The sequence below is a fragment of the Panthera pardus genome, unplaced genomic scaffold, assembly GCF_024362965.1.
Source record: "Panthera pardus isolate Hobbes unplaced genomic scaffold, ASM2436296v1 HiC_scaffold_1, whole genome shotgun sequence".
Taxonomy (NCBI): domain Eukaryota; kingdom Metazoa; phylum Chordata; class Mammalia; order Carnivora; family Felidae; genus Panthera; species Panthera pardus.
Window position 1 is genome coordinate 83,266,234 of NW_026526654.1, and position 24,536 is coordinate 83,290,769.

Below are 24,536 nucleotides of genomic sequence, written 5' to 3' on the forward strand. Positions count from 1 at the left end.
AACTAGAAATCAGAAACCAAGAATCAGAATAAAACAGCAAGTAGTTTGTAGGTGGTCCCTTTTGCTAGTTTCGGCGGAGAGGACCCGGGGAGAGTCCTCGCGGCAGCTCGCTCAGCGGCGAAAGGATGCTTTGCAGTGGGGGGGTGCGTGTGGGGGGGCCCTGCATGACTGCACACCCTCTACTCTCAGGAACCACCCCTTCCCCCCTTCTATTTAAAAGCCTTTCTTGCTTTGCCTACCTTTGATAGACGATCTGTGTATGTATTTAACATCCTTCCAACAGCCTCCGAGATTGTTTATTGCTAGAAATTGCTTTGGATGATTAGGCTCCAGTGTGGGAAGGTGGGAGCAGGCCAGGGTTCGTCACAGCCAATGCAGGTAAACGTTTGTGCACCCGTCTCAGTAAATTAGTGGAATGTGTCGACTTAAAGGGAGATCGTACAAGACTGCAGACTGTCTCAGGCTACTTCAGACCTTTGGCCACAAGCAGGCTGACCCGGGTTGCCGGAAAGGAGCAAGTGCCTTTGAGTCCTCACTCTGAGGCTGCCTGCCGGTCAGGGATAGTTAGGGACGCTGGGCACTGCGGCCCTCTCCTAGGTCTCCCAGAGAGAAGGGACAGTGGCCCAGAGTTAGAGAGCCTGTGTTCCCGTCCTCACTCCCAGTCTCCTACGTGTCTGCAAAGTGAGCCTCAGGAGGTCGACATTGGCCTTCACAGCTCTTGGGACCAGTTGACCCCCCACCGCACCCCCTAGGACTTAGGTAGAATAGATACAGTGGATGACTTACATGGGTGGGGGAGAGCCAGAATCATCTTCTGAGTACAGTCTTGACCCATCAGTTTGGACAAAGGCAGGAGAATTTGCCATTCAGACAAGACATCTTTGTGAGCCCCAGTCCCTTTGTCAAAGACCTAGGAGATCTACTTGCTGGGTACGGAGAAAGTAAAACCTCAGCTCCACCATCCAAGTATTGGCACGGCTTGCTTTTGAAGCCCGGTATCCACGGAGGGGGTCTGATGACCACACGGGGTCACTACTCCCCTGGGCACCTAAAGAGCCACTCGCACCCGGACCGCAGTGTCTTGCCTCTCAGAATTGTTTTCGCTGACTGGGATTCTTGCCGTTAAGGCTTTGGCCAACATTGAAAGACAAGGGTACAAGACGGTCCCGTGGAGTCATTGTTTGCTGGATGGAAACCCTGCCATTGATTGAGGGGTGTCTGGGACCGCTTCCTTTCGGATTTCGGTTCTAGGAAGAGCCGTGCTTCTTCCAAGTGACTGGTGTGTTTTTAACGTTTGGCTTGCGTGCATCACGTCGTCGATTATTCCTTCTTTTCACCAGCTGCCTGGAAGCTTGGAGCGCTGCCTGTCTCCAGCTACTCAGAGGCAGGACATAAATTCTGTGGTATCAGCATTGCCTGTGGTTTTGCCTTTTGTCTTTATTTTCCCGTCCTCCTGATCGTGTTCTTTTCTCTTTTCGTGACCTGCCTGTACTCCTACCGTCTGTGTTGGCCACCTCACGTATACTTTGAAACCAAAGAAGGATATCCCAGCTGGGAGAGGCTGGTGCAGACTGAATGCGCATGTCTAAGAGGCGGCAGCGTGGGGGGTTCTCGGGCTTTTCCCAGGAACCCCCAGGTCCCAGCACTACAAGTAATATCTGCAAGATGATTAAGGATTCATGGAAGGAAGCCTTGCTGTCTCGGGTGACTCCCTTATCAGTACTGGAGCGCTTATATGCCAGGCTCTGAGCTAGGTGACGGGGGTCGAGATGTGGTCCCTGCCCACATAGCGCCAACAGCCGGGTTCTGATCCAGTTCCAAATTCTGAGCACATTCAGCTTTTGATCCAACTTGGTCAGAGCCCTCTCTGGCCCAGATGATCTTTCGAGAGAAGAGATGACTGACAGCAAACTTCCCTTGAGGAGAGCAGAGCACCCAAGGAGAGTAAATGTATAAGCCAGTCTGTGCAGGGTGCTCTTTTGTGTGTTTTCCAGGGATGGGGGCAGGCAGGGACCTGTATCCTCTCAACGCGGCCCAGAGAAGGGCCCACTTTTACATCTCAAAGGTCAGAGGAGAAGAATCATAGAGGAACCCTGTTGACGTTTAAACCCCAGGACACGATTTGGTTTCTGGAATATTAAGACAGTCGTTTCCCGACCTGTACCCAGTGCCCTGAGAAGCGTGGGAGGCCAGTTTGTAATGGCTGCTTTGAAATGCTGGGGTTGGCGGGGGGGAGAGGGGATCCTCCACATGGAAGCAACCTGCTTGCAGCCCAAGGGACTCTTCACACTTGACACAGACTGTCACCCTTTGGAGGTGGCATGAGTCTTGTATGCAGTGCCTTCTCGACCAGTCTCCGCTGCTGAGCTCAGTAACGGAACTGGGGGACCCTAGACCTACTGCATCCTTATTAAGCAGCCCAAGCCAGGGGCGCCTGGGTGGCTCAGTTGGTCAATAAGCCTCTGACTTTAGTCTAGGTCATGATCTCACCGTTCCTGAGTTCAAACCCTACATCAGGCTCTGTGCTGATGGCTCAGGGCCTGGAGCCTGCTTCAGAGACACAGAATCTGTGTCTACATTAACTTTTACCTTGAAGGACATTGCCATGCCTTTGAACATGAGGGGAGGAGCCCCATGCCGCACACCCAACTGCAAGTAGACACTGTGCTTTCCTTCCAGTACCTCTGCTCTATTCAAGAAGAGCTTATGTCTTCCCCTCTGCAGAGACCACAAGCCCTCCAAAAAACTTGGGTGGTGACGGGATCTGGAGGGCGGGGTTTGTTAGTCTGCCTTTCTAGACACGTTTCCCACCACCGGTAGGACCCCGGCCCAAACAGCCTGGGCGGGGGGGAGGGGTGCTGCAGGCCCAAATCCAAAAGTGAGGGCAAGGATCATAAGCCGCAGGAAGCAGAACCGTTATCTGTAGGACGACACCCGTCACGTCGCTGATGTGTGGGGCAGTCTACACCATCACCACTGCTCTCCAGCTATTTCTACCGTGCTTTCCCTCAACAGCTATCAGATCATGTTGGACTGCTGGCACAAAGACCCAAAAGAAAGGCCAAGATTTGCAGAACTTGTGGAAAAACTAGGCGATTTGCTCCAGGCAAATGTACAACAGGTAAAGCTAACCTAATCTAGAATATCAGAAGATATTCTGATACGCCTTTGAATGTAAGTCAAGGGGGGAGGTATTTTATTTGTTGTCTTAAGAGCTGCTAATAGCAGACATCAGAAGCTAAAAAAAAAAATGTGTGTGCACGCAGAATTATCTTCCCCAAACGCAAGAAAGATTGTGGACATGACATAGTGGAAGCTGATATGTTTCACAGAAATAGGCTGAAATAGAAATCTGTACAATTAAAGCTCTGTCTTTGGTATTTTAGGATGGTAAAGACTATATCCCACTAAATGCCATACTGACAGGAAATAGCGGGTTTTCATACTCGTCTCGTGCCTTCTCTGATGACTTCTTCAAGGAAGATATTTCAGCTCCACAGTTTAATTCAGGAAGTTCTGATAATGTCAGGTAAGATTTCTTTCCTTCCTCAGCTTTACATTATAAAATTTTCAAATAGAAAAAAAAGCTCACCTCCCAAATTCAAACACAGTTAACATTTTGCCCTATTTTGTCTCTACGCATATACTCTGCATGTATGTGGTTCTTTTTGCCCAGCTGTTTTGAAAGAGAGCTTCGGGCGTTATAACGTTCTACCCTAAATCTTGTAAGATCTTTCTCCTGTGTTACCACATCAAAATTATCACACACAGAAAAAAATTGGTAGTTTTGTTTTTCAATGTTTATTTATTTTTGAGAGAGAGAGAGAGAGACAGAGTATGAGCAGGGGAGGGGCAGAGAGAGAGGGAGACACAGAATCAGAACCAGGCTCCAGGCTCTGAGCTGTCAGCACAGAGCCCAAAGTAGGGCTCAAACCCACGAACCATGAGATCATGACCTGAGCCGAAGTCAGACACTTAACCAATTGAGCTATCCAGGCGTCCCTTGATAGTTTCTTAATATTATTAAATATTCAGGTTTCCGTAAGTTCCCCAAATGTCTTTTATACCTTAAGAAAAAACAAAAAATAAATCAGGATCCAATCAAGAACAGTACATTGCATTTTCTTTACTCTTATTAAAAACAATTTTTTTTTATGTTTATTTATTTTTGAGAGAGAGAGAGACAGAGTGTGAGCAGGCGAGGGGCAGAGAGAAAGGGAGACACAGACTCTGAAGCAGGCTCCAGGCTCTGAGCGGTCGGCACAGAGCCCGACGCGGGGCTCGAACCCACGAACTGTGGGATCATGACCTGAGCTGAAGTCGGACACTTAACCGACTGAGCCGCCCAGGTGCCCCTCTTGACTCTTATTTAGAATAATCTTACATCTTTTTTTTTTCCCCAAAGACTTTTTTTTTTTTTTTTCATGAGACCTCAGATAAAATAATTTGTTTTTCTTACTGGATACACTAACATACCATTCATTACTGTAGAGGAAAATTGGAGAAGGGACAAGGGAAAACGTATGGATTCGGTGTCTCCACTGGGTGCTGGGCGGGGATCAGCTCTTCAGTACTAACGATTATATGTGTGTCAACACGTCATTACCAATGAGCATCCCACATCAATGCCAACAGTCACATATGAATCAAACATCGCTACTAATGGTTACGTGTGTATCATACACATTCAGCACTGATGCTGTGCGTGGTCTGGGACTGTGCTGGGCTCTTTGTACAAAGCATCAATTCCTTTAATGCTCAAAACAATACTATACTGTAGATATTACTATTACCGTTACACAAATGGGGCCCTTAAGGCTCCATGGAAGATAGCGTGCCAAAACTGTGTGCCTAGAAAGTGGCAGAATAGAGTCTGTGACCCAGGTATTTTAACACTGCGTCCTCGTTTCCATGCAGTTAGGACTATGTTTAGGGTGTTTAAGACTATCCTATGGGCCTTCTAGCGTCTTCATCTGCAACAGGCACAACCCCAGAGCTTTGACCTCAGTTCAGCCAAACTGGGCAGGTGACCAGGGGAGGCATAGCTAAGGGTTGGGCCAGTCTGAAAAGACTGACAGCCATCTGTGACAGGCCGAGAAGTCCAGTGACCAGCCCCGATTTGTGGTAATGGGTTACATGTCGGTGGCACTGCTCCCTCTCCGTGACCAGCCCAACAGGCTGCAACAAATGAATCACCCATTTCTTTTTAAAGACAAGAAAACTAGGTCAGACCGAACACATTCGCAGTAGCTGATTGTGTCAGAGATGAAGGAGGGAAGCTGTCAAAGTTGCTTGAGCCCTTTCAGGGGGTTGCTCAGCCTTCGACCAATGAAGCGCTCATCTAGAAATCGGGCCTTGCAGATGGTGACAGGGTTTCAGACTGAGAAACTCCGTCAGTAGGTGAACTTGCCCGAGGAAGAGCCAGATGGTGGAGATCTCTGCCAGCCTTCCTAGTGGGTCATCAACAAAAGGTCAGGAGGTAGTTATAGGGAAAACACACAGTTACAACCCATTTTTCCCAGTCTGTAATCCCAGAACAGAATATACAAGACTAGCCATTAAATCAGCTGTGTGGCCTGGGGGGGTCATTTCATTGGTCTCCTCACATCCTTGGGGAAGTAGGCAGCTACACGTTATCAAGTCACCCCCGTTCGCTGGGCATCATTTCTCTGCTCTGTAAGATACGGCGTTTAGACCACGAGATGACTCGGGTTTCTTCTGGGCCTGACATTTCCCCAGTTCCACAAGGGACTACAGACCTAACCACTGCTGAGTCTCTCCAGGGTCCCTATGGGATTTTGCCCAAAACTGTGCAGTGTGGATTGACAGCCGTAGGGGGGAAGTGGCCACCACTGTCAGGATTCCCAGGAGAACACAGCAGGAAAGTTCCAGTACTCTGGTTCATCTCAGCTGGGAGACAGTGCCCATAGTCCCCCGACTAATAAAAACTAGATGCATTTTCCTATCTTGATTATCCTTCTGCTTCTTCCTCAGATATGTAAATGCTTTCAATTTCTTGAGCTTGGAGAGAATCAAAACCTTTGAAGAACTTTCGCCAAACGCCACCTCGATCTTTGATGTAAGTGATGGGATTAGCCTACTTAGTGCACTGTGGCAGGACCCTTTGCCAGACTCTTACCCAAACACAAGCTCCAGTAACCTGCTGGCTCCCAGTTCATAGGGGTCAGTAATGAGTGGCTCAGACAACAATTTCCGGGGACAAGACTTAGCCAAACGGAGCTGATGTGAAAACAGGTAATTCTGTACTTTGACAGTGACCTAGAATTCACTCCAGGGTCCAAGTCCTCACCTGGTCATAATTTAGTCCCTTCGGTCACAGTTTAGTCAATAACTCCATGGTGGGTTTCTAAGCTTCTTAGCTATCGATGATGGAACCCTGTTTTCAGATTAATGGAGGAATCCAAAGCTGTGAGTAGCTGGGTCTTCCTGATCTAACAGAAAGCTCTCTCATAAGAGTAGCCTACTTCAGCCTTACGTCCCTTCCCACTAGGGTTCTAGAGGCTGAATAGCCACGTTCCTCCCCAGCCACGATGGGAGAAGTAATCCGGAACAACCTGGCAAACCCAAGGCCCCACCCAGCTTGTATTTGGAAGCTCTGGGCCTTGAGGTTGAGGGAGTAAGGGGAGGCGAGGGAAAACCGGGCAAGAGTACACTTTGCTTCAAGACCCTTACACTCAAAGTCATCTCCAGGCCAGGTAAGCACGGTTGCCACTAAACGGGCTAGGAATGCGGAATCTCAGGACCCACCCACACTCCCGGAGTCAGACATCGCGCTGTCACAAAGTCCCCAGGGGATGGATGTGAACAGTGAAGTTTGAGAAGCACGGGTGATGCCCACGTCCCATAAAGGGCCTGGGAAACCCGCCATGGTGTGAAGGTGATGGCCACAAACCCAGTGGCCTGGAGATTAAAAAGCACCAAAAGCTTCTCAAACGCACTAGATAAAGAGGAGAAAGTGATCAAAACATTTAAAAACATGACAAATAAGTCATACAAAAGTATTCCAGTCATACAAAAGTAGCTGGAAATTTTGTTTTTCTGCTTTGGTTTTAAGTGCTAGGGAACGACACTGAGCAAAACACGGAACATTTCTCTCAACCTCAACCCTCCCCACCGGGATTCAGTGGGGACTGCAAGCTCCTTGGCTTGCTTAGGCTTGTCTACTGATGATCAAGGACACAAACACAACCCAAGGGAGACTCAAGGGTGGCAGGAACAAAGAGTCCACTCACTGGGAATGCTGCGTTAGCACAGTAGGGAAGACCTGCCTAAAACCCGATGCTAAGGATGAACCAGCGAGAAAATGGAATGTTGATGGGGGCCGGGGGGGGCTCAGTTGGTTGAGCGCCGAACTTCGGCTCAGGTCATGATCTCACGGTTTTTGAGTTTGAGCCCCGCGTCGGGCTCTCCGCTCTCAGCCTGTTTCAGATCCTCTGTCCCCTCTCTGGCTGTCCTTCCCCACCTTGTGCTCTCTCTCTCAAAAGCAAATAAAACATTAAAAAAATCCATTAAAAAACATGGAATTGTGCTGGAAACCATGACAGCTGAGGGTCTGACAATTCCATAGGAGTCATAAGAAAAAAAACTGATTTTTAAACCATGTCTTCATAATTTCTTGGTTGTTGTTGTTTGTTTTTGTTTTGTTTTGGGTTTTTTTTTTTTTTTTTTTTGAGAGAGAGAGTGAGTGAGTGAGCAGGGGAGAGAGAAAGATCTCAAGCAGGCTCCAAGCTCAGTGCAAAGCCCAACACGGGGTGTGATCCCACAACCCTGGGATCATGACCTGAGCCCAAATCAAGAGTCAGATGCTTAACTGAGCCACCCAGACGCTCCAATTTCTCAGAATTTTTTGTGTGGTGCATCTTCTGTGTGGCCACCAGAGAACAGCATGCCCGTAGACGATAGTCATCTGCCAAAATTCGTTTTAGTATATGTAGGCAATAATTTGTGTAAAAGTTTACTATAAAAAATGCTCACCTGTTACTTGTAGTTTTCCCTTGTGTTTAAATGCATTTCCTTCCCCTTCGGGAAGCAGGGCCTCCAAGTCACTGGGAATAATAGGCATTGCTTGCAACAAAATGTAGATTTGCCCCCTATGGAGAAAATGCTTTGTCTTAATAGGCAGGTGAGGACAGAGCTTGGGGTGACTTTGAGTGCGCAGCCAAGTATTATTCCCCCCCCCCCCATCGTGGCCCCCTCTGGGTGAGGCAAGAAGTGTAACCCTTTTTCCTCCCCCCTCCCCACCAGGATTACCAGATGGACAGTGGCTCTCTGCTGGCCTCCCCCTTGCTGAAGCGCTTCACCTGGGCTGAGAGCAAACCCAAGGCCTCACTGAAGATTGAGTAAGGAAGTTGGCGGGGCGGGGGGGGGGGGGTCTTTTCTATAATCAATCGATGGAGGGGTGTGAAGGAAGATGCTGGGAAAAATGTAATGGGGACATTTGAGAGCTACTTGCCTCCCTGAACTACAGTGTCCAGGCATTGCAGAAAAGCACTCTTTTCCCCCTCAGAAGGGCAAGAAAGAGGGTATAAAATCAGGGCCATGAGCACCAGAGCAGAGAAGGAAGCCTGGGACTTAAGAAGTGAAAACATGCAGAAAACTCCCAACAGAGACAGGCAGTCCAAACGCGTGAGGCACAGTGACTCAGTTGGAAGGAGCCTGACATGCCCACCTGTGAACAGTGCCTAAGTCAGATGGAGACGTGCTCGTGGGGGCGGGGAGGGGAGCTAGCCTACGATTACAGCCTCGGCTGGCAAAATCTGTACAGGAAGCGTCACAGCCCTGTTTTCCGGTACTAAGACATGCCATCCTGAGACGCCAACCCTTCCAAACGAAAGCTCGTTTCCTGTTGGATCCTGGCATTCCATCCCTACAGTGGCCGTCGGCAAGTACCGTTGGAATTACTTAGGCTCCAGCTTTTTATTCCACTGGCCCTGCTGTCACTTCGGCTTCTCTGTGCTAGTCTCTGCCTGGGAAGAGCACTGGACAGGCAAACTATCCATCAGGGATTCCTTCCTTCCCGCGTTCAAACGCCTGCCCTGTCTACCCCAAAGTCAAGAACCTGACCGTCTTTTCTTCAGGACCCACACACAAAACAGCTACTCAACCCTGCCACTGTAGTGTAAGAGCAGCCATCAACAACGTATAAACCAGGAGTTGTGGCTGTGTTCCAATCACCTGTATTTACAAAAACAGGTAGCCGTGGCCAATGAGCACAAGAAAAGATGCTGAAGGTCACGGGTCATCAGGAAAATGCAAATCAGCTTCACCCCCCACTAGGATGGCTAGAACCAAAAAGTTGGAGGTGATGAAAGTCCTGTGCGTTGCTGGTGGGGAATGTAAAACGGTCTGGCCACTTGGGGAAACGGTCTGGTCGTTCTTAATCAAAAAGGTTAATTAGAGTTACTCTGTGACTCAGCAGTTGCCCTCCTTAGGTACACACCCACCCAACAGAAGGAAAACTTAACGTTCACGCAAAAACTTGTACGCAAATGTTCGTAGCAGCATCGTTCATAATGACCCAAAGTAAAAGCAAGCCAAATGTCCTTCAGTTGCTGGATAAAATGCAGTAGACTCATACGATCGAGTATTATTTGCCAATAAAAAAGTACGAGGTACTGGTACATGCTACAACGTGGACAAACCTTGAAAACGTTGTTAAGTGAACGAAGCCAGTCACCGCCGACCACATGCGGTAGGCTTCCACTCACATGAAACGCCAGGCGCAGGCAGATCTGTGGAAAGAAAGTAGACCAGTGGTTGTCTAGGGCGGGGGGTGGGAAGTGTGGGAGAAGGGCAATTGGCTATGCTAATGGGTATGGGTTTTGGGGGATGACAATGGCCTGAAATCAATTGTGTTGATGGTTGCACCATCTATGAATATACTAAAAACCATTCAGCTGGACCCTTTATGTTTTTTAATGTTTATTTTTGAGAGACAGAGACAGAGTGCAAGAGGGGAGGGGGAGAGAGAGGGAGACACAGAATCGGAAGCAGGCTCCAGGCTCTGAGCTGTCGGCACAGAGCCCGACACAGGGCTCGAACTCACGAACCATGAGATCTTGACCTGAGATGAAGTTAGACGCGTAACCGACTGAGCAACCCAGGTGCCCCTCAGCTGGACACTTTAAACAGTGAACCGTATCTCAATAAAGCTGCTTAAAAACAAAACAAAGCATGCAGGTGACCAGCCCACAGGTTGTAGTTTGCTGATCTTGATCTAAGTCAAAAGATCGCTCCAAATGCCTCTCTGAGTGATATAAATCCAAAGGGTAGGAACATGGCCAGGCAAACATTTGCATAGTTTCCTGTTAACATAAGCACAATGATGATCCCAGAGTGGAGTCCCCTCAGAGGGTAACAGATTAGGGGACCCTCACAAAGAATAAGTATACACAGGAGGAAAGGAAGCAGGATACCACAACCTTTTGTTTCCTACTTTGGAACACTTACCTAGATCTTTGTGAAGGAAAACGATTGCACCCTCCAGAGATTAAAAATATAGATAATGCATGTTGGGGAGCCTGGGTGGCTCAGTCGCTTCAGCATCCAACTCTGGGTTTCGGCTCAGGGCATGATCTCGTGTTTTGTGAGTTCAAACCCTGAAACGGACAGCACGGAGCCTGCTTGGGCTTCTGTCTCTCTGTCTCTCTCAAAATAAAAAAATTTTTAAAAAGAGAATGCTGGACGTGTTCGTCCAGAACCAACCTAACTGTGGTGGCGCGTCAGGTTTCCTCGTTCTCATCCCAGCTATTAAGAAACAAACGTGAGGGCTCCCGGGTGGCTCAGTGGGGTAAGCATCGGACTTTGGCTCAGGTCATGATCTTACGGTTCGTTAAGTTTGAGTCCCGCTTCGGGTGAACTCGAGTCCTGCTTCGATGAGCCCCTGCTGCTCTCGCTGCCCCCACCCTCTCTCCCCTGCAGGCTTACTTGCATATCCTCTCTCAACAAACAAACATGAATGGACAAGACAAGCTTTTCTTTCTTGTTTATCTATCTTATGCTGGATGCAAAATACAGAACCAGAAGCAAGTTTCTCCTTTGAGCCTTGCTAGTGACATAGAGTCCCGTAACTTAAAAGCTTTCTAGAACACAAACATGACGGGGAGACAACCGCACTAACCTTTTTGTATGAAGCTCTATTCATTTCTTGATGCTGTTGTAACACGCGATCACAAACTTGGTGGCTTAAAGCGAGGGAAACGTACTCTCTTGTAGTTCTGGAGGCCAGAAGCCCCAAATCAAGGTACTGGCAGAGCCACGATCCCTCTGGAAGGCCGAGGGAGCATCCATGCCTCACTTTTTCCAGCTCCTGGTGTCTCTGGGCATTCCGTGGCTCGTGGCCACGGGTCTCTGCTCCACCCCCGCCCCCCCCCCCCCCGCCTTCTGCGTGTGGCTGTGCATCTCCATCACCCTCTCTTACAAGGACACATGTGGTGGGGCTCAGGGTCCGCCTGGATAATGCAGGCTAAGTTCCTCTTCCGCAGATCCTCAGCTCCACCACCTCTCTCACCCCGGAAGAGAATATTCAGTCTTCTGCCATCTCGAGTGCCAGTCACAGGTTCCAGGGATTCTGGAGGCGGGAGCATTTTTCAGCCCACGACGGTAGCTAACTGGTCTAAGGACAGGGGAGGGCCAGGAGTGTCCTGGAGGCATTTTCCACCTGAGATGACGGATGTGTGGTACCTGGTCACACAGTCTGCCGCCCCCCGGCCAGTGGAAGACGTCATTCTGCCGGGTGCCACCGAGCTGGGAGTAGAGGGGCAGCGTGCAGCTTTAGGACAGAGGGCATCTGCCCGGAGGTGGGGATGGGGCTCGATAACCGTCAGCTGTAGAACAGCCGTGAGCAAATGACCCGACGGGAGAGAGCGGACGGACATCAGCGTTTGTTTCCAAGAAATCAATTTTGTGCATGTGTTTTCTTTTCTTTCTTTAGCTTGAGAGTAACCAGTAAAAGTAAGGAGTCGGGGCTCTCCGACCTCATGCGGCCTACTGTCTGCCATCCCAGGTGCGGGCACACCAGCAAAGGCAGGCGCAGGTTCACATACGACAACTCAGAGCTGGAGAAGAAGATTTCGTCCTGTTCTCCTCCCCCAGACTACAACTCGGTGGTCCTATATTCCACCCCGCCTGTCTAAAAGTTCGACACGTAGCCTTATTTCTAGAACCACGCGAGTATTTATACCCCCTGAAAACTAGCTTTTGCCAGTAGGACACATACATACGTGTACACCTTTACCTTTCCACAGGAGCAAGCTGCCTTTTGTGATTTTTTTTTAATAAGTGCTTCTTTTTCTTTTTGACTAACAAGAATGTAACCCCAGATAGAGTAATAGTGATAAGTAAAGAACACCACTGGTAAATCCTCACGTTAATTCAGTGTGTTAGAGAGACCCTTATTTCCAAGCCCAATGACTTACCTGCTCCTGCCCCCGAGCCCGCAGGGCGTTCAATGATTCAGGAGATGCACCGATCATGCGAGGCAGCATGGACTCCACGGGGCCAGCCACCAGCACCCTGGAACCGGGAGGCAACGAGCCGTAAGCCGGCCCGAGCAGTGTCTCTGGGGTCCTCTAGCAGATGCAACTTCCGGGGAAGGAGGAGGAGAAGGGAGAAAGAAGCGAGCAAGGAGGACAAAAGCACTGGGGAGAATTGGCGCCGTCCTACACGGGAAGGGAGTAGGTGAGGGCTGTCCCCCATGACACTGCAATGGCTTCCGGACCCGGACCAAACCCGGTCCACACTGAGAGCCCACCTTGGGGAGCAGACAGGACAGAGACACGAGGGGACATTTTCTGGATTCCAGCAGGCAAGTAAAGGACAAGCAATTTTTTTCTTTTTGGCAACTACAAATTTTAAAACGTTAGCTATGGGACTGGATCTATGCCCATTCCCACATATGGCACATTTTAAAATTTCTAGCACGGAGCGTGGTGCTCAGATCTGAGCCCGGACTGCAGGCCCCTCTGGCAATATACACTGAAAACTCACCCTGAGCTCGGCTGGCTCCACGGGCACCATGGCCTTGCACTTAGCAGATTGCTCAGAGTAAGCTCACTGGAACGGGTTTGGTCTGTTAGGGTTACCTGTGGGGCTTTAAGCCACATTTTAAAAAATGTTGTCAGATTCTATTTTGAGTATTAATATATAATCAAGACACTTTTTTTTTTACACTAACCTGTTTTGTCCAGTTAGTTATAAACGGAAGCTGAGGAGGATGAAAACAAAGAGTCCTGCGGAGGGTTTCCTCTGTACCAAAACCAGGATAGGTGGAGCGAAAGCAGGATGAGCACAGTAAAAACCCCATCTCTTTACCACCCAAACCAACTCGCGGGAACAGTTGGGGCCCAAAGGAGAGGAAACCAATCATGTTTCCTTTTTAATGGGGATTCTACAATCTCATGCTGGTCTACTGGAAAGATGTGGAAGAGTATTAACTAATGTTTATTAAGCACTTTATGCTCCTGGAGAAAAAGGTGATATGTAATTTATGCAAGATACTTTTAGAATTGGGACTCAGGATATTAGTTATTGAGCCATCAATAGGAGAAAAGCCTCTCTTCATCTGCTTTGGCCCTTGCCTTGGGTCTGAGAATGATGGAAATAGGGAGACAGGGTACAAAAGGGTGCCTACTCTTCAGGGTTTAAAGACCCTGGAACTCTCAGCAGGCTCTGATGCTGTGTATTTAGGACGTATGTACCTTCTAAAGCCAGTCAAAGCTGGACAGGTTAACAGTGAATTGCTGCTTCTGGTAGAGACGAGTGTGCTTCCCTTTAGGCAAGTAACTTAACTCTAGAACCTGAAATATAATAGGAGAATCTTTACTTCCTTCCCTGTGTGTCACATTCCTGTGTCAAGGTTCTTAGTCTAAAGAGACGGGACAGTCAGCACACCCCAAAAGGAAGGAAGCAGGTGCTCCGGTGGGGGTTCTGCTGGAGAAGCGTCTGGCCAGCAGAGAAGTGAGGCAGGCCTCTCCAGCAGGACCCCAGTCCAGACAAAATCAGGCCAGGGCCAGAAGAGGGGAAAAGCTTTGTTCTTCCTCGTCTTCATGTGCACAAAAACCACCTGTGACAGTCGGTGATAGTATCAATGAGGTAACCAGAAGGAGGTTCAACAGGGAAAAGAAAAGAAGACCTCAATCAGCTTTGCCCATTTTTCATATCCGATAAGGATCCAGCAATGAGTGGAAAACAAAAACCTTAACTATACGTACAATATCTTGATTTTGATAACCTAATTAATTCTTAATTGTTCAAAGACCTCAGTGATACCATCTTTCCAAAAGAAAAAAAAAATCTTCAGAATTTATGTTAATTCAGCTGCTTCAAAGACTCAGGTTTAGAGCCTACGTGAGTCCATTGGTCAAGACGGTTCCATCTAGAGTGTTAACACAGAAAGGAAAACGGAAGCTTGCAGTCATGAGTCCACCCAGTTGCAACGTGCTTGCCACAGACTGGTTCTTTAACCAGCACTGAATGTTAAACACTAAAAACTGAAACACTCCTTAACCCATGGTATTATTAGAACCATTTGGCATTTATGACAAACATAGTTGGCACAGTCCTTTCAGGATTTGTGAGAGCATGTATGTGTAACAGTGTGGGTGGAACGGGACTGAAACCATATGGAAGTCTGTATCTAGTTAAGTCTAAGAAGCGATGCTCAGACCTTGGTTTTAGCTCGTGAAACAAATTTGTCCAAACCCTGAAAAAAATGTTATGTAGGTCTTCTAGCTGTGCCTGGTTTCCCAGCCCGTAAAGAATGTCAAACACGAACAGATACTTGCCAGTCCCTTTTCATTGCAAAAGGAGCGCAACTTGGACTGACAGTGGTAGTAACTGTATGTGTATATACGTGTGTGTGTGTTGTGCGTGACTATTTAAGGAAACTGGAATTTTAAAGTTACTTTTATACAAACAAGAATATATGCTGCAGATATAAGTAAGACTTAATTTGGTCCTACATCTCTAGTCACCATGAATGTATTTTGTATGCTATCTTCATATAATAAAATTAACTTCTGAAAACATCTACCTGTTTTCTCCAACTTGCTTATACGTGAGGAAAAAAAGGGGGGGGGGGTGTCACAGGTTTTTCCTTAGGGGTGGAGGGCCGGTGTCCTGAGGCATCTCCCTAAATACCAGCAGTGAAACACAGCACAAGGAAAATCCAGCAAGCCCTCTGAAGAGAGGGGCAGAGTCCTCTCTCAGTACCACAAGATGCTGCTCTAAACCATCAGGGTGCTGTAAACAGTAAATCAAAACCACAAACCAGGCACATCGCCCAGAAAACAAAACACTAAAATGAATACAATTAGAAGTGAAATGTACAGACCGAGTACAAGCACTGGCTGCACATGGAGGTACCCTCAATGAAAGAAGAGGCGGGTTTTCCCCAACACTAATTTTCAGCTAAGAAACGATTACCATAATTACAGGATGTGTGTGCGCGCGCGTCTGTGTGTATATTAGAGGTCGTACGCAGGAAACCATACAGAATAATTAGGCAGAAGCCTGAGACACGAGAGCTTCCCTAAGAAAAGTACACTAGCCACATACTGTTTTCTGTGAATTACGTCGTCGACACAATCATCACCGACAGACATGGAGTAAGTGACCAACAAATTGTCCTCGTAAGTGGTCATACCGTCACCTTCCTGAAAACATCACGCAGAAACTAGATTGGAGACATATGTGGGAAAACAGGTCTACTTTTTTAGGGACAAAGGCAAGAAAAAGAAAAAACGACTCCCCCCGGTAAATTTGTGGTTAACCGAAGAGGGCACACGGCGTTTTATCTTCGTGAATCAGAAATCCTTTAGAAACAGTATCGGTTTTCATAACATAAGAGTAAAGTCACTCATTTAAGCACATGATTCGAAGAATGCTCGAGGAATTGGTTCAGAAATTTTCTCATGACTCTGGAAACTTACAGGACATTTGGGAATTGTTTTTTTCCCCTTTTCTCCAGCAGAAGGATCTCCCCCCAGTAAGGTTTATCGGACTCGTCAGTGTTAAACATACTACCAGACTTCTGGGTTTCACAGGCCAGGAAATTTTACAAAAATATCCTGGGTTCCAACGCAGGGATGACTAACCTTCTATTTTCTCAACGAAGGATATTTTAAGGGAGAAAAACACAAAACCAAAACAACCAGAGGCCACAAATACCCTATTCCTTGAGCTGGGTGTGGTACACAGGTGTGTTCACTTTGTGATACTTCATGGAACTATGAACTTATCCGCAAGCTTGTATGTGTGTACTATTCTTCGATACAAGGTTATTAAAAGGAAAAAACATTTAATGCCACAGTTTTCACAAATGACCAATTTAAGAGAGTATGGGCTTCCTCTCAGACGAAAATATATCCACATCACGTGCCAGCAGCTAGTCTAAGTGCTTTGAGGAATAAAACTCAATTTCCAAAGCGATCCAATGTGATTGGTACTATTAGTTATGCCCACATCGATGGGGAGACTGAATGAAGTAATCCAAAGAGCACTTCAAAATCTCACCATCACATCTACCACCGGCCTGCACCTGTAGCCACATGCTCTGCCTTCCTTTCTGGAGGGTCCATCCAAAACCTGTCCCGGCACGCCTGATTCCTCCCTGTACTCAAGGACACAACTCCAGCAACTCACCGCTCCCTCACCCCCCATCAATGTGTCCCTCTCCCATCAGATCACACAAACATGCTCTTACCCCTCCCATGTTACAAAAACCAACAAACAAAACCTTTCATCCCCACTTGCCTCTTCAGCCACCGCCCCATTTCTTTATTCTTTACAGCAAAATTCCTTGATGTAGTCAGTCTCCATTTCCGAGTTCACCCCCTCAAGTACTCTGAAACCCACTCAAACCTGGCTTTCAGTGTCACTCACTGAAACCGCTTTTGATAAGGTTGCCAGTGACGAGTGACCTGCAAATTGCTAAACGCAACAGCCAATTTTCGGTCTCAATCTTTGTTGACTCATCAATTTGACCCTTATTCTTGAAAATACCTTTTTTACTTTGATTCCAGGACATCAAACATTTTTCTTCCTATGTCACTGGTCATTTCCATCCCTCTTAACTTCTCTTCTCTCTTCTCTGACCTTTGAGCACTGACTGTCCCAACTCCCCCAGGGCTCTGTCCTTGGACCTCTTCTCCTCTCCGGTTATGCTAACTCCCTTCATGATCTCAACCAAGTTCAGGGCTTTAAATGACATCTGTATAATGACTTGCAAACTACACGTGCAAAGCAGATCTCTCCCCCAGACTCCAAACTCACTTGTATGCCAATATTAAATTGAGCATCTCTTAGGCTGCGGCAGACCGTATTTTCCAAAAATAGTGGCGACCACAATCTCCCATCCCACGTGACCTTTGGCAACATGCTCTTGCCACTTCCCCATCGAATTCTTCTCCCCTAGAATCAGACAAGCCTTTGTGGCTCACTTGCGATCAACAGAATGTGGCAGAAGTGACACTGCATGGCCCCGAGGCCAAGTCAGAAAAGATCATGCCCTTTCCACCCGAGGCTCCTGGTACACTCATTCTCCAAAAGCTCCCGCTAGAGACCCAGTGGCCGTGACTGGAGAAGCCTGAGCCACATGGTGGGCCCACGTGTAGGTGCTTCCACGGACAGTCGCCGGCTGAGCCCAGCCTTTAAGTCATTCAGTCTGGGTGCCAGATCGGAATGATTTCAGCCCCCAACCACTGAAATTTTCCCAGCAGAGGCCCCAAACATAATGGAATAGAGATAAGCCATCCCAGCTGTGCCCTGTCCAAATTCCTAACCCACAGAATTCCTGAGAACAACAAAACGGTTGTTGTGTTAGGCCATTAAGTCTGGAGTCACTCATTAAAAACAGCCAGCAGCCACAACAAATGCGTAGTAAACATCTTAAACTGAACAGGTCAGACCAAACTCCCAATTGTCTTTCCTCGCTCCTGTGTCCTTCTTGCCCACCCTCCAAACACACCCTTTTCTAGAACGCTCTCTTCCAATTTAATAGAATCCTCCGTCCTGCCCAGCAGAGGGTCAAAATCGGAACAGTGACTCTGACTTCTTTTTTCACTGCATATCCAATAACTGGGACATCCTTTTGGCTCAGTCTTTAAAACATATTCAGAATCAGGCACGTGGGTGGCTCAGTCGGTTAAGCGTCCCACTCTTGATTTCGGCTCAGGTGTTGATTTCAATTTGTGACATCGAGCCCCGTGTTCAGCTCTGTGCTGACAGGATGGAGCCTGCTTGGGATTCTCTGTCTCCTCCTCTCTGCTTCTCCCCTGCTGACCCGCTCTCTAAAAATAAATAAATAAACTTAAAGAATAAAAAAAGGGGCGCCTGGGTGGCTCAGTCGGTTGAGCGTCCGACTTCGGCTCGGGTCATGATCTCACAGTCCGTGAGTTCGAGCCCCGTGTGGGCTCTGTGCTGACAGCTCAGAGCCTGGAGCCCGCTTCGGATTCTGCGTCGCACAGCCCCTCCCCGCCACCGTCCCTGCCCCGCTTGCACTCTTTCTCCGAAAAAATAAACATTTTAAAAAAGAATAATAAATGAAGTTAAATATATTCAGAATCCAGTCACTTGGTGCCACCTCTGCCACCCGAGTCCAAACCCCATCATCTTTCACTTGAAAGATCACGAGAGCTTCCTAACTAGTAACCAAAGTGATCCTTTTTAATTGTACCAGGTTATTCTCCTCACAACCTTTCTTCTCTTTTCCATGTAAGCACCAACATGGTCTTACGATGCTCTACAAAGCACTACCCCCTTCCCCATTACCTGATTTCACTTCCCACCTAGTCCCATTGGCCCTTACCCTTACTCTAGTCACATTGGCCTCCTTGCCATTCCTCAGATATGCCTGGCACATTCTCTGACCTGGAATTCTTCTCCTTCCCATATCCACCTGGCTGGCTCCTTGCTCAAATACCACCTTCTCCATAAGACCTACTACCCAGATCATCCGATCTGAAATTCTAGCACCACCACATTCCCCACATCGAGAGTTGCAAGATTAAAACACACACAGGATAACCAATTAAATTTGAATTTCACACAAGTAACTTTTTAAGACAAGCATGTCCCATGTAATACTTGAGACCCCCTTAACGCTAAAAAAGAAGCGACCCGTGGTTTACCTGAAATTCAAATCCAGCTCCGTGTTCTGTATTTTTGTGCGCTAAATCTGGCAACCCTACCCACGTCCTTGACTCTACTCTACTCTCTTTCCATAGCCATTGTTACCTCTTAACGTTCTACGCGTACTCTGTCTTCTTCCTGCTAGAATGGAAGCTCTGTAGGAACCGAAAGATCTGTCTGTCATGGTTAGAGTTGTTCTGTTGATTCCTCTAGGGCAGTGCCTGCCACAGAACAGGCATTTGGTAAATATTTCATGAATGAGCGAATCCGATGCATTCATTGCACTGAGTGGGATGTCAGAATCTTGTTCTGGCAAGCCGGTTTCTTAACCACCATGCATACTGTTTTTAACGAATTTTAAGGACGTGAGTTTTAAAGGTCTTTCTTCACTGCCCCTCTTGCCCCAAACTCGTACAGAAGGACATTTTACAGACATAGCCCGAACTGTGCACCTGCGAAAGGTAGAAGGAAAGGGGAAACACCTGTTTTTGACCATTCAGAGCACAGGCCGTGAAAACAACAGAGCCATTTTATCCCCATTGAACAGATGTAACACTGGCCTAGCTTACACAATATTTTAATGTGTTTCGTGTTTTCCCTCAAGAAATCTAAATCTAAAAGAAAGATCCCCCCAAAACATCCTCCATCCGAGGCAGACTAGTCTCCCTTCTTCCCCCTGAACCTACAGTGGTCATTCTGATTTGCCACCGGATCCACTGGGTTTTTTTTTTTTTCTTTTTCAAGACCCTTCTACACTTATTCTCGCTCTTCTCCGAATTTCTAAAAGCAACTCACTAGTTCCTGCAGCTAAAAATAAACCCTCCTTCCTCTTTAAGTACCCCTCAATTAGGTCTCCAGTCCCTTATCACTTTCTATTCTGTTTTTCAACTTTTCACTTCAATACAGTACAGGAAATAACCACAATAAACACTAAGTACTCAGATTCAACAAGTATGAATGTTTCTGCCATTAAAAAAAATCTACCTTCGGGGTGCCTGGGTGGCTCAGTGGGTTAAGCGTCCAGCTTCGGCTCAGGTCGCGCTCTCGCTATGCTATTCCTGAGTTTGAGCCCGGGGTCAGGCTCTGTGCTCAGGCCAGGCCTGGAGCCTGTTTCAGATTCTGCGTCTCCCTCTCTCTCTGCCCCTCTCCCGCTAGCACTCTTGTCTGTCTGTCTCGCTCTCAAAAATAAACAAACATTAAAAAAAAATATTTAAAAAAAGAAAAAAAAACGAAAAAAAAACAAACCAAAAACGAACCTACCTCATAGTCTGAATAATGTTTCCGGAGGACTTGGCGGGAAGGGTACTCTTCACCTGTACAGTAAATTACCCAAGTACTGAATCAGAGGCTAGCCATATCTTCTTCCTAAACTACACTGTGAGCCATGTGTTATATAGAAATGTTTGGGTAGAACTATGTACTTCATAAATAACAAGTACAGGTATCTGCATTCTCAGTACCCAAAATAGATCCAAGTAGGCATTTAGCAGATATCCGGTAAACTAATGAATAAACCTGCCACCACCGATTCCTCCAAACACACAGGAAATGTTCGGCCTTTTAAATCCTGGACATAAGACAAACTTAACCTTGTGAAATGAACTGGTACCCCCCAAAAGGACAAACTTCTCTGTAATTCTTTATTAAAAATATTGCTGTACACATAGAGACTGAAAACAGGATTAAAGGTGAATAACCCATATTGGGGTCATGACATTAGAACTTAACATACTGGTGCTTTTAGGGAAGTTGTTGACATCCAAACCACAGAACCAAGGTCAAAAGCAAAATACAAAGGTACCCTCAAAAATATTTACAATGAAGTAAATACACTAACAGAATTTAAAATAGGTACAAAAAATTGAAATGACCAACGTTACATGATTTCAAGGGTTGTCCTTTCTGTGCTTTGATCTGTCATAACAGGAAGGTGTGGGAAGTTTGTATCCTTAATTTGACTACTCTCCGATATTACAATCTTCCTATGAATTAAAAAGACTACCTTTTAGACAACCTCTTAAGTGGAATTACACTATGGAAAAGAGGGCTCCCCCAAAAAACACCTAAGCAGAACTAATAAGAGTTCTACTGGAAACCATTCCCAATAAAAACTAAATGAAAAATAAATATAAAACAAAGCTTAAAAAAAAGATGTATTACCTGACACCAACTGTTTTCTGGCCGACAATATTTACTCATGAAAACAGATCAGCTGTCCACCTTTATATTCAAGCCAAGTCCTGAGGTTACTAGGGGCTGAAGCAAACTAGCACTTAGGATGCAAACATTCTTGGGTTTGTGATTTGAACCTGCCTTGCAGAGGGAAGTTTGCTGGTCGATACAGGATGAGAAATTCAAGCCCTATTTTACCCCTGCCCTTCCTTATTAGCTTTCACAAAACATTGGTCCACAAATTAAATTTTCAAAAAGTTCCCAGACCCCAAAACTAAAATAGATGATCCCCTTTCATTTTCAAAGAAAACAATATTGGAAAAAATCTCCAGCCCGCTTATAAATTAAGCATTTCATATTTCTTCTAGAATACAAGTAGTTCTTTTTTGTACAAAAGAATCACAATATGATTTGTCAAAAAACATATAAAAAGACAGCTGCTCTTCCTCAAATACATGAGCTAATGATAAAAGACTTTTGCATGTTAATGTCTCCAAGTTCTTGTTCCTTTTACATAAAAAAAGAACATTATGGTGGCAAATGTTAATCATCCTTTGAACAGTGAACATTATGTTCTCGTAAAATCCATCCAGATCAAATGCAATAATTGATTTTCTTTTGAACTCAACAACTGATGCTACCAAACGTGGACTCAGACACACTTGTTAAAATGTGTAAAGCATGTCTGTAGTCTTCAAAGCTTTCAGGTGAAGAGAGGTGTTTTTTTTCTTGATGCAAATCTCAAGGCAGAGAAAATCATTTTAAAGCTTATAAAAAGTGGACAGAGAAATATTAAAAACTTCTCTGAAAACTACAAATATGAGCAATTATTAAAATTGAAGACCGTAACATCAGTTGCAAGCGCTTGGAAGTCTTTCCTGACCTTCTGAGTTTCCACGTTTTCTTCATAGTTGCATGGTGAGCACCCAGTGCTAGTAAAACATTCAGTGCTGGGAAAGGAGACAGAGTCTTCATTACTGTGTTTTTGTGAAAGAAAACTCCTATGTATTTGGCAGTCTTCAGTATCAAAGAGTAGGTGTGTCATTAACTAGAAATTCCACGAATACCCAAGTTTGGCAACAACTGCACGTCCGAATATTAAGAAAGTTAAGAGGAGGAAAATTCCAAACTTTTGAGATTGACTTATTCAGGAATATCCCACATAGTGAAGTTATTATCAAAAGTACTATTACTTTGGGCTAAGCAGTGACTGCAAAGGCACAGCAGATTGTTATCCCTCCAGATTCAGGCTGTAAAACTTCAGAAAGCTCTCGATGCCAGACCACTGCTGTGTTTCGTTCACCTTCCGAACAGCGTCTCTGTGTCTGTATCCAGTGTAAAGTACCATAATAAAGCTGTGGTTCCAAGAACAGAACTTTATACAAAAAAAGCAAACTGGAAATAATCTAAAGCAATATACTCCTGAACTTCAGGCCTCTAACGCAATTTACCTTTTTTCCCATTAAAAAAAAAAAAAAAGTTGCATAAATGTTAAGTATGTCTGACGAGCAGGGAAACACCTTTTTAAGAAAAGACTCTGGATGAACCTGGAGCCCAGAGCTCTGTGTGCTCCTGTGTGTAAGTTCCTGTGTATCCAATCCTTAGTCATAAAGGATTTAAGTCTACTAATAGGGGAGTTGGTATCCCACAATCCACTGACCTCTCTTTTGTCTGTTCTTAAAAACAAAACAAAACAAAAACCCCAAAATCTCCACTTGAACTAACAGCGGTGGCAGACAGAGCTTGCACCCAATACTCTTACAAGGATTACACACCACACGGTGCTTCTGTGAAACCATTTACCTGGTCCATTACGTCGGTCAGGGCAACCCATCCCCCAAAGAGCCGATGCCGCAACCCTCAGTGACAAAAATGCTGCCCATCGTTGTTTCCCAAAAATGTCCTGGCAAACAGTTTCCCTTAGTAAGTAAGTATACAATGTGGCAAAAGTTCCAAGATCAGAAAAAAGTCTTTAAAAAATTAAAATTAGTGCATACACAAGGGGAAAAACACAACAGCCGGAACGCCATTCACCTGATGGCGCTCCTTGATCCAAAGTATTCTTCACAGATCCGGCCCCCGTGGCAGCCACAGCTCTAGGCTAAGTGGGACATTCTTCCTCTCGGGTAGCAGTGTACCTGACTGAAGTGCAAGCAGCCTGCTCATCTCCTGTCGGGTTTCCCAAATGTGGAAGGAGAGGATGAGACCAGTTCAGCTGGAGTGCAATTTGCTATCGGGTAAGGTCCTCAGCCGTGTCCTGCGTGCTTCTTCAGCCAATACTACAACTGCCCATTCGCAGCTGCAATCAGTTCCTGGAAAGTGTTCTCGAAGCAGCGCTTTAAGTCACTGTAAGTCACCACAAGTACGCTCTTCTCGTCTCTGGAAATGAGGCTTATTTTTTCTGGCACGCCAGCATCTAACTGAAACAGACGGAGACGCAAAACACGAAGTTCATACCAGGCACGAGACGATCCACTTTATCTACTTTAGGACAGCTTCTGCCACACTGACAAATATTTTAAAAATTTCTGTGCTGTGCCCTTCTAGATACACACGCTCGTCAGTGTGCACACTTCTCAACGGGGATGTTTTTTAAGCAGTCCTGTGTTTCCACCTAGCTTCCATACTTCATACCTGTTTGCATTATATTCCATCCTTTAATTATTCCCCCAATACTTTCCGTTTTTGTTGCTCTGTTTTGTTTTGTAAAGTAAGCTCCACGCCCAATGTGGGGCTTGAACTCATGACCCAGAGATCAAGAGCCACATGCTCTACCAAGCGGGCCAGCCAGGTGCCCCAATATATTCCAGCTTTTTGGCATGACGAATTCTAGTGCGCCGAACACACTCGTCTACTTAATTTTTTTTCTTCCGTGGAATTACTTCCTTAGGAGAAACACTTACAAATATCAACAATGAGCCAAAAAGTACAAATAATTTTATGGCTGAACACATAGGGCTAAACTGCTGTCCAAAGGGCATCAGAAACCACTGATTTATGAGTTGTACCAATTTACAAGCAGCTCCCTATCAAATGCATGCCTTGATATTTTTATTTACATTTTCAGGTATTACCAAATGTTTTCATACATTTACGTATGTTACTTCCACTTGTGCGAATGCCAGTTTATGATCTTTACCCATTTATCTGTCAAGATTTGGTAGTAATATTTTAATGAGGTCTTTATAAAGCATTTATACTAATCCTTAGTCCAT

General features: G+C 46.1%; 2 protein-coding genes and 1 long non-coding RNA gene across 7 annotated transcripts in view; 1 reads left to right on the forward strand and 2 right to left on the reverse strand.

The window, feature by feature from the left end:
- Positions 1–15,047, forward strand: part of FLT1 (fms related receptor tyrosine kinase 1) — a 173,959-nt gene extending 158,912 nt beyond the window's left edge. Inside the window, exons 27-31 of the mRNA XM_019447888.2 lie at positions 3,016–3,121; positions 3,387–3,529; positions 5,995–6,079; positions 8,266–8,360; positions 11,954–15,047. Of these exons, the coding sequence (XP_019303433.2) occupies positions 3,016–3,121; positions 3,387–3,529; positions 5,995–6,079; positions 8,266–8,360; positions 11,954–12,155 (631 nt within the window). The 3' untranslated portion in view covers positions 12,156–15,047. The remainder of the gene's footprint in view (positions 1–3,015; positions 3,122–3,386; positions 3,530–5,994; positions 6,080–8,265; positions 8,361–11,953) is intronic.
- Positions 3,820–11,954, reverse strand: LOC109266123 (uncharacterized). The gene is made up of 3 exons (XR_002079569.2): positions 9,663–11,954; positions 7,996–8,111; positions 3,820–4,067 (listed from the first exon to the last, which is right to left on the reverse strand). It is a non-coding gene; the product is annotated as an uncharacterized LOC109266123 (long non-coding RNA).
- A 5,728-nt stretch (positions 15,048–20,775) lies between the features above and the next one.
- The window catches only part of PAN3 (poly(A) specific ribonuclease subunit PAN3), a 131,147-nt gene continuing 127,386 nt past the window's right edge, over positions 20,776–24,536 (reverse strand). For all 5 annotated transcript variants that reach the window (XM_053900675.1, XM_053900674.1, XM_053900671.1 and 2 more), the window contains one exon: positions 20,776–23,741. In XM_053900675.1, the coding sequence (XP_053756650.1) occupies positions 23,601–23,741 (141 nt within the window). In that variant the 3' untranslated portion in view covers positions 20,776–23,600. The remainder of the gene's footprint in view (positions 23,742–24,536) is intronic.